At 34.2% G+C, this 9,789-nt stretch overlaps 1 protein-coding gene across 1 annotated transcript in view; it reads right to left on the minus strand.

The window, feature by feature from the left end:
* SWI3C (SWITCH/sucrose nonfermenting 3C) overlaps window positions 1-5,326 on the minus strand; it is a 6,785-nt gene extending 1,459 nt beyond the window's left edge. The window contains exons 1-8 of the mRNA XM_021429180.2: window positions 5,039-5,326; window positions 4,382-4,912; window positions 2,993-3,528; window positions 1,801-2,164; window positions 1,638-1,711; window positions 644-756; window positions 360-421; window positions 80-264 (exon numbers count right to left, since the gene is read on the minus strand). Coding sequence (XP_021284855.1) covers window positions 80-264; window positions 360-421; window positions 644-756; window positions 1,638-1,711; window positions 1,801-2,164; window positions 2,993-3,528; window positions 4,382-4,912; window positions 5,039-5,057 — 1,884 coding nt within the window. The 5' untranslated portion in view covers window positions 5,058-5,326. The remainder of the gene's footprint in view (window positions 1-79; window positions 265-359; window positions 422-643; window positions 757-1,637; window positions 1,712-1,800; window positions 2,165-2,992; window positions 3,529-4,381; window positions 4,913-5,038) is intronic.
* Window positions 5,327-9,789: the final 4,463 nt, after the last annotated feature.

Consider the following 9,789-nt stretch of genomic DNA (forward strand, 5'->3'; position numbering starts at 1 on the left):
TCAGCCAACAACTGCCCACATATTACCAGGAATATATAGCTGAAAAAGCAGATGCATGCAAAAAAGACAAGAAAACTACCTGATGGTTTATGATATTAGCTGATAGCCTTTGAATTTCTCGTTCCTCATGATCAGCAAACAGTTTTGCCTTCATAGCTGCAGCAGCAAGGCCAGCTTTGGCAGCAGCTTTAACTTTTTCTGCAGACAGTGGGTGAACCTCTCCCTCATTTTGACCAAATGAACCATGTACTGCTGAGTTTTCCTCTACAGTTTTTACACAAAAATAATTCAGAATACACAAAATTAATATGGGAGAGAAAAGGAATGAAAATATAGTGAAAGTCAAACCTATAACCTACCTTTTTGATGAATAGAACCATGAAAACCACCTTCTCTACTATGTACACTCTCTGTGTTCATCCTTCAGAGTTGAAAATGGATCTTAATTAGTAAATTCACATGCAAATTTTTGATGAAAAAGCTCGAGGGAGTCCAATACCATCAAAGCAATGAAATGCTCAATACACAGTTCATAAAATCTTCGTAAGTTAGATGGGAGCCATGACATGCCCATAAAAGTGATACTAAAGAACTTCATCATAATAGCATTGAAAGTTTGGGAATCACAAGGACATGCACTAACCTATTACCATGCCCTGAACCTTCCTTCTGTACATCTTCAGACAATGCTGCCAAAGATGCATGGGCACAGGCTGCAGCAACTCTAGGTCCAACAGCAGAGGCCAGAAAAGCAACCTGAATATTTTCCACTAGTTAAAGCCACATACGAAAAAGCTAGAAATACACTTAGATGCATCTTTGTTTAAAATTTCATTGCTATCTCTTAGGGCAAAAGTTCTCCTGTAGCATAGAACTTATTAATGATAAACTGATACTCTCAAAAAGAAAAGTTGCCTAATTTGGGAAATCTGTTAAGACAGCAAGTCAACCCCCGTCAGCCTCTTATATTTTTTCTCATCGCAGCTAGTCACTAAGGAAATTATCTTTACACTATTTGTCTGACTATAAAAAACAAAATGATAATACCACTATTAGCAGCATTTCCATCTTCGCTATTTATCTTGTGCCAAATGGTAGGTACCAGGTTACCAGCAGAATAGACGTAAGTAGTTAGACCCATGTATGAAAAAGCTAGAAATACAATTAGATCCATCTTTGTTTAAAATTTCATTGCTACCTCTTAGGGGAAAAGTTCTGCTCTAGCATAGAACCTATTAATGATGAAATGAAATTCTCAAAAAGAAAAGGTGCCTAATTTGGGAAATCTGTTAAGACAGCGAGTCAGCCCTCATGAACTTCTTACATTTTTTTTCATCCCAGCTACACACTAAGGAAATTATCTTTACACTTGTCTGACTGAAAAAACAAAAAGATAATTCCACTATTAGCAGCATTTCCATCATCCCTATTCTCTTACGCCAAATGGTGGTTACCAGGATACCAGCAGAAATCATGTAAGCATCATAATTCAGTGCAGTTAAATTTGAGGGCATTTTTAGAGAAATAAATAATAACTGATTCTATGCTCACTCTCAACAGTGATATATTAATAGATCTTAAGTTACATATAAAAGAGTGAAAGAATAATTAGGTGCCTGAATAAACTAGTCACGTACCATAGCCATAACTGGATTCCCAGAATTTGCAAAAGGAAGCCTGCTTTCAGAATCTGAATCTTGAAGGCTGGGCCCTGCAAAGCAGGCAAAAATTAGAAAAGGAAAAAAAACAGACAAACATCTTCATTCCATAGAGGGTCCAGACCCTAAATAAATAAGAAACCTGGTACACTCCCATTCATGTTTGAGTGCAATCTTCCACGAACATCTCCATTTGAAACACTCGTTGATTTGGGCATGCTTGGAACTTCCACATTTTCTAGTAGGCCATCCTCCATGGGTAGACGTAGAAAATGAAGTATGCATTGTGCTTTTGACTTAGTGCCAACATGCTCAGCTATTTCATTCCAGTTCTCATTGTAAATTTCCATTGCCTCAAGCAGCAGTAGCGTTTCCTGATCACTCCAACTTTCTCCATCCATGTCCTCATAATCTTTTGCTGAATCCACCCTAACAAAATCTACGCTTGAATGACCAGAAACAAATCTCCCATCATGAAAACAATCAGAGCACAGTAGTGTATCAACCTGTCAAATTAGCCAACAATAGAAACAAATGAGCATAATTAACATCAAGATTTAGGCTTTACGAATTCCCTCAGTGCTCCATGTTCACATACAACCTTAATATTTCAGAGTCAAGCAATAGCACTTTAGACATAGCTCCACTAGAATGGAAATATCAAAGTTTAGCCCATTTACACAGGAATCAGAACCACTATTCACCTCATGATTCAATTTTCTGAATACTTTTAAGCAAGTAATCATGTTGAGATCTTTCCTAACTAATTTGCATGATTTGAATGTCTTAGAATATGCCTTATTGCCATCATCCGTTATTATATCCAATATGCACCCCAAAGTAGCCTAAACTACTCTTTGAAAGAGTTAACAGGTGCTAAGAAACAAAATCAAGTCAAGCCAAGAACTCTCTAACTCAGCTTTATAATCAGCATCCTAAAGTGAACATGAATTTGTTATTACAAACAAAAGCAAGATTTAGCAAGAAACTTTCTGTCTTCAAGTAGTGATAGAAATCTATTGTTGTTCCTTTCATGACTGCCAAAAAGCAACAGAAAAAAACCTAGTACCCTCACTGCACTTAAGAAATATATACTTACACTAGTGCTTAAAGCAATAGTACTTTCATTTTGTAGTGCTTAAAGCAATAGTAGTATATAAGTCCGTTTCTGCTGGTGAATAAAATCAGAAAGGACAACATTTTGGAAAATATAAGTACAAAAGGTCCTAGTGTTATTATCAAGATATCGGTTGGATGGGTAATGGAAAGATGAACAATTATTAAGACTTAGCATGAAAGAAATAAAGATTAACAGGGGCATAAAAGCCGCATACCTCCTTCTGTGACTGATAATATGAAGTAGGAATAGGCTGCGAACAAGAAGTGCAATGGTTTTCAGATAAGCGCTCTCGTATTCTGTTGTCCAAGTCAGAGAAATCGTCATCATGACATGATGGTGATGAATAAACATCAGCCGCCTTGAGCCTACATTTTGGCTTGTCAAATTTGATCAAACTATCAATAGACTTTAAAGCAGCTGATGGCACATGAACCTCACCATTTGGATCCTCCCTTAAGTAAGACCCAACATTCCATGGCTCGTGACTTGGTGAAGCAGCACAATAATTGATAATTCCCCAGTGATCAAGAAACCGAACGATTCGAGTCAAATCCTCAATATTGATACCATCTATCAATCCCTGGCAATCAGAAACTGTGATTCTCTTCTCTGGATTATCCATGTATTTGACAACAATGTGGTTTCTACATTCCATATATTTTTCTGGTGTATGTTCCGGTGATTTTCCTGAGAAAAAATGTGGCACAACTTGTCTTTCTAGTCGATGCACGGAGGCTGGTGAAAACCACTCTGCTCACAAGGGTATTCCACAAACACAATCAAATATTAGTATACAAATAAGAAGAAAAATAAGCGCAGAGAGAGAGAGAGAGAGAGTGCAAATAACCTCAGAGCTTTAACATCCTTGTCCTAATATTTAAAAACAAAAAGAAATGTGTAGCAATATCTTGTTTGTACTCTTTCAGCAACAGACTTAACATGAAACTCATATCATGTAACAGAACTGACCCAAGTGTAAATTGCTTAACTTTTCTTTTAGATTCCATTTCTTATCTAAGCTACATCAAGACCTTTCTTAGAGTCCAGTCAAACCAAAATTTATCCTAGGCACTAATCCAGTCACATAAACATCAATATAAAGTTCCCAGACCTTTGCATCAGAGCATCTTAATGCACAAGCTGGTATAGAAACAACATCAAGTACATAGTTTCCCAAAAGACTTCTCCAACAGTTCATCTTAATACACAAGCTGATAAAGAAACATCAAGTATCACAAATTATTATAAGGGTAAGAGCACCAAGAGAACTTGGAGAAAATGAAAATCGTTCAAACTCTTCAATCCTACTGATAGTAACGTTATTTGAAGAGAGTATTTCCATGTAACACTAAGCATTAAGAATAGAAGTTCAAAATTTAAGAAAACATCATAGAATATCTAAATACAACTTCGTCAGTTAACACAAATATACTCAATCCAGTAGCATCCCTCATTCATCAGAAACTGGTGGAAACTAAACCTTGTTGTCCTTCACATTTAGAGTCCTTTCCAGATTATTCTTTCTCTTTGCCCTAGTAAGGCTTGAAACTATAGCCGGCAAAAATTAATGCAAAGAGATACTAGAAAGAGAGCGAAATCGAACCTGAATGCATTGGCAGGACATGAACCCTACTCCCAAACCTCTTAACAACGCCACGCCCCTCCATTATCGGAGGAGGGGTAATCACATATTTCTCCGGATCAACAACGGGAGCTTCCGCCGAAACCGCCTGTAACTGTCCGTACGAAACATTCTCCAAAACCGCCAGTGCCACCTGTTGGTGCCCCTTGCTATCCCCAACCAAACCCGCCCGTTCAGCCGCCACGATCGCCATTATGGAACCATGAGGACGGTTGACCGTGCGCTTCACCACGGCGGGGAACTCCGAGATGCGAACTCCACCGTCGGCGAGGACCTCACTCTCGCTGGGCCCCGCTAAAGACGGATCCGTAACGGCTCCGCCGGCATCGTCCCCGGAGTTCTCGCGGTGGTTGTCGAGGTCGTCGTTGTTGTTGTTGTTGTTGTTGTTGTTGTTTTCTTCTTCTTCGTCTTCCTCCGGAACGACGTCGTTTTCTTCTTGGTGGTGTTTGGCTATTCGCTCTCGCTTCCGCCGCTTCCATCGACCTCGACCATCTATTGATTAAAAAAAATTTTAATTTAATCCTAATTAGAGAAAAATGAAAAAGGTATTTTGGTAAATTTAATTGAATTATTGGAGAGGGAAAATGATAAGGGGGAATTTGAAGGAAGAGAGATTACCTGAAGGAGAAGCTGGCATTGTATTGTTTTTTGAAAGGGGAATTTAGAGAGAGAGTGAAATGCGGAGAAATTGTGGGGTCGAATTGTCGGAAAGGAAGAGAATGGAAGTAGCGAGCGGAAGAGGGAGAGAGTAAGGCAGAGAGAGAAGAGAATAGGGCTTTTCTTTTTTTTTTTTTCTTTTCTTCTCTTTTCCTTTTGGCTCTGTTTCTCTCCCTCCGTGCCCTTCGAGCAGTAGAGCGGTCTTCGCTTTGGGGCCTTTGGTGCAACAGCTGTTTCTTTAGCTGATTCTATCTCACATTAATCATTTATTTTTATTCTTTTCGTCTCACAATATATATCAAGTACGGTACGTTAAAATTTTGAGATTACCTTAATTGGCTTACAATTAAGAGTCGCGTAAGATATCTTTCTTGAATCAAGTTCTTAAGGTTATTCATTAAAAATAATTAATTAATAATTAAATTAAAAATCATCAAATTTTACAGATTTTTAGACGTAGATAAAAATATGTGAACAATTAATTAAAAATAATATATATACACGTAAAATTTGATTCTTAGATTGTAGATACAAGGGCAACAGATCGTGTATCCTGTACTTTAGATAATTTTATTTTTGCTAAACCTGATGTCAATTATTATGTTTAACTTCCAAATAACACTGATGCTCTTATTTCACATATTAGTATAGTCAAAGCAACCTCTTTACTTCTTTAAAAAATGTCCTATATGTGCCTAATTCCAATCTCAATTTGGCGTCAATTTCTTTGTTCACTAATTCTATACAAGTTGTCTTCTTCACTGATAAAATTTGTGCTGTCCAAGACCTTACCTCATGGACAGTGACTGGGGTAGTTAAGGTTTACTCAAGCTTATATCTCATGCAAGATAACAAGAATGAAAAGGAATTATTAAAATTTAGTCTTGAAAAACTTATTAAATTTCAAGCTGTATCTACGGTTAATACTTATGCCTCAATTTCAAAATCTTTTTAACTTGTGGCGTTTTAGATTAGATCATGCTCTTTTTTAGAGAATAAGTGTATTGCATAGACAATTTCCAAATACTCATTGTTCAAATAATCTCCTTTGTGAAATATTTCTTCTGGCTAAACAAACAAAACTTCTGTTTCCTATCCATATTTAGAGTTTTTGATATCATTCATGTGGATATCTGAGGACCTTATAAAGCTCCTCTATTGTCTAGTCAATGATTTTTTTTTACTATTGTTATTGACTTTACTTGTTTTAAATGGATATTTTTAATAAAATGTAAATCAAATGTGTCAAGCATTATTCCTTCATTTAAAATTTTGCTCAAAACCAGTTTAAAACATCAATTAAAGTTTTGAGGTCAGATAATGGTAAAGAATTCAACCTAAGTGTTTTTTATGCACAAACAGGCATTATTCATCAATTATCCTACAATAAGACACCACAGTAGAATGGTTTGGTTGAAATAAAACATTAACATATTTTAGTGGTAGCTAGATCCTTGTTACATCAGTCACACATACCTGTTCCATTTTGAGGTGATGCCATACTAATTACAATTCATAATATCAATAGAATGCCATCCAAAATTCTCCTTAATAAGACACTTTTTGAGCTCCTATATCACACTTTACCTTCATATGTTCATTTTAAGGTCTTTGTTTGTCTATGTTTTGTATTTACCTTGTCTCAGCATAGGAAAAAATTTGATAAAAGAGCTAGAAAATGTGTATTTTTAGGTTACCCTAATAGTGTTAAATGATACAAGGTATATGACATTGATGCCCATAAAGTCTTAATATCCAAAAATGTTATTTTCCATGAAAATGTTTTTCCTTTTCTAACAGTAAACCATGATAATAATTTCCATGCATTTTGTCAAACACCTGGTATGCCTACTTTTATTTTTAATCATTTTCATCTCAATATTTCCACATGTTGATTCTCATTTAAATATGCATGATACTTCTTCAAAAAATCGTTTTACACTACATTTGTCCAACTCCACACATAATTCACCTATTAGTATTGTTGAACCTGTACAAGCTAATGTTGTTCCCTCTTAACCTACTAATGTTGTTTCCTCTCAACCTCATATCACTTTTTTGACTAGAACGAGTTCTCGAATAAGACATGTTTCTAAGTACTTAAAAGCTTATCATACTGACTTACCTTCAAATTCAAATTGTGTCACCTCATATCCTATAACAAATTATTAATCTTCTCATAAATTGTCATTTATGCATGAGTCTTTCACTTTTTCCTTATCTCAAGTCCACGAACCACATTCATATCATTAAGTCGTTCATCATTCTTATTGAAGAGATGATATGGCACTTGAAGTATAAGCTTTAGAGGATAATAGGACATAGAGTATAGTGCCTTTACCCTCACAATGTTACATTATTGGTTGTAAATGGATGTACGAAGTGAAAATGAGAACTGATGGTAGTGTAGAAAAATATAAGGCTCGATTAGTGGCAAAGAGTTATAATCAAATTGAAAGGTTTGATTATCAAGAAACTTTTAGTCCTGTTACTAAACAAACTATAGTTAGAGTTTTTTTTTAGTATTGTAGTTGCATAAGGATTGGTTTTACCTCAACTTGATGTTAGCAATGCTTTTCTACGTGGAGATTTTGAAGGAAAAGCTTAATTTAATGCAAGTGGAGTATTCATCTGATTAAAAGTTTCTTTGCAAGTTACATAAATCCTTATATGGACTTAAACAGGCTTCCAAGCAATGGAATGCCAAATTATTACTTCTTCCATGCAACATGGTTTCAAACAATCTTTATCAAATTATTTTTTGTTTACTAAGTCTACTACAAATGGAGAGTTTGTGGCATTACTTGTTTATGTTGATGACATAGTTATTGGTAGTACTTCTAATCAATTAGTTGATGATGTAAAAGAGTATTTGAGTTCGCATTTCAAGCTAAAAAATCTTGGAATAGTCAAATATTTTCTAGAGTTTGAGGTTGCAAGGTCACTAGAGGCTACATTTATCTGTCAACGAAAATGTACACAAGATATATTAGATAAACATGGTTTACTTGGTACCAAACTAGTATCTACTCTTATGGACTATAATCATAAATTGTAAAAGGCTAAAGAAGAAGAGATTGTCAGATCCTACAAGATATCGATAGTTAATTGGGAAACTTATATATTTGGCATTTACAAAGCTAGACATGCCTTATGCAATGCAAGTGCTATCAAATTCATGGATAAACCTTCACATAAACATTTAATGGTAGCATTTTGAATATTGAAATACTTGAAGGGATCGCTAGGACAAAGGGTTCTGATGATATCAGAATCAAATTTGAAAATTCATGCTAATTCTGTTACAAGGTACAGTGCGTTTATTAAAAATTCTATGATTAGTTGGAAATCTTAAAAGCAGTCTATTGCTGCTCACAGTTTAACTGAATATCGTTTAATGGTAGCAACATGTTATGAAATTATATGGTTGAAGTCTTTATTAACAGATTTGGGGATTTGGCATGAAAAATCAATGAAGCTCTACTGTGATAGTTTGCAATCTATATTAGTAAAAACCCTGTGTTTTATGAACGTATGAAGCACATTAAATTAGACTACTACTTTAGTGGAAAAAAGGTACTTATAAGCTTAATTGAAGTGTATGTTTCCGCAAAAGCACAACTCGCAAATCTTTTCACATAAGCTTTACAACAAAAAAATTTTAATTGACTACTTAGCAAGATGAATGTGCTTAATGTACACAATTCATCTTGAGGGAGAGTACTAGATTAAAGATTAATGAAAAGAAGGCTGATGCATATTGTATAGAGGAATCGAAGAAGAAGATCACATGTTTGTCATGTGCTCAACCAATTAACAGAAAAGAATGTCGTGTGCATTATTTATTGTGGAAATTGCTTTTACTATTTTACTATTGCAATAACTAGTTCAATTTGTTGTTATTAGTTAGTTAATCATTCTTGTTTTGTTTGATAAGTTTCTAGCAGTAAAAATAGGACTTTTGTAATACATTTGCTAGTAATGAAAATTCTTAACATATTTCATTAAATTGTTGCATTTCCTCTCATCGATTTCTTGACTTCAACAAGCAAGTGGTGAAAAAGGAAATACCTAAGAAGGAGGATGTGGCTTGAAAAAGGAGGATGTGGTCAGAAATAGGAGGAGACAACTGTAGAAGAAAAAAAATTATCAGCCAATTACGTGTTGCCATGTGGATTTAATAATATTTTAACTATATAATTAATTATAAAATAATTAATTTATTGGTTAGATTATTTTAAAGACATATAGTTGAACCAATTCACCTATTGGTATATATTTATCTCCCAAAATAATTTAGAGATAATATTTATATTTTGACCAATCAAATATTAGCTATTGGTCATCCAATTTATCTCTAAACAAACTAAAATTATTTAGAGATAATATTTATATTTTGACCAATCAAATATTAGCTATTGGTCATCCAATTTATCTCTAAATAAATCCAAATAATTTGGAGATAATCTTCATATTTTTGACCAATTAAAATTTAATTATTAGTCATTTAAATTATTTCTAATAATTATATTAATTTAGAGATAAAAATCAAATTAGATTATTTAATTTATCTCTAAATAAATTGGAGATAATACCTAACTTCGATCAATCAAAATTCAAAGACTCAAAGTCTGGCCAATCAAAAGACTTTCAATGAGTCACATAATTTATCTTTAAATAAATTAAAATAATTTAGAGATAATTCAAAGAGA

Source organism: Theobroma umbraticum, unplaced genomic scaffold, assembly GCF_002168275.2.
Source record: "Theobroma umbraticum cultivar Fairchild unplaced genomic scaffold, ASM216827v3 scaffold_51.0, whole genome shotgun sequence".
NCBI lineage: Eukaryota > Viridiplantae > Streptophyta > Magnoliopsida > Malvales > Malvaceae > Theobroma > Theobroma umbraticum.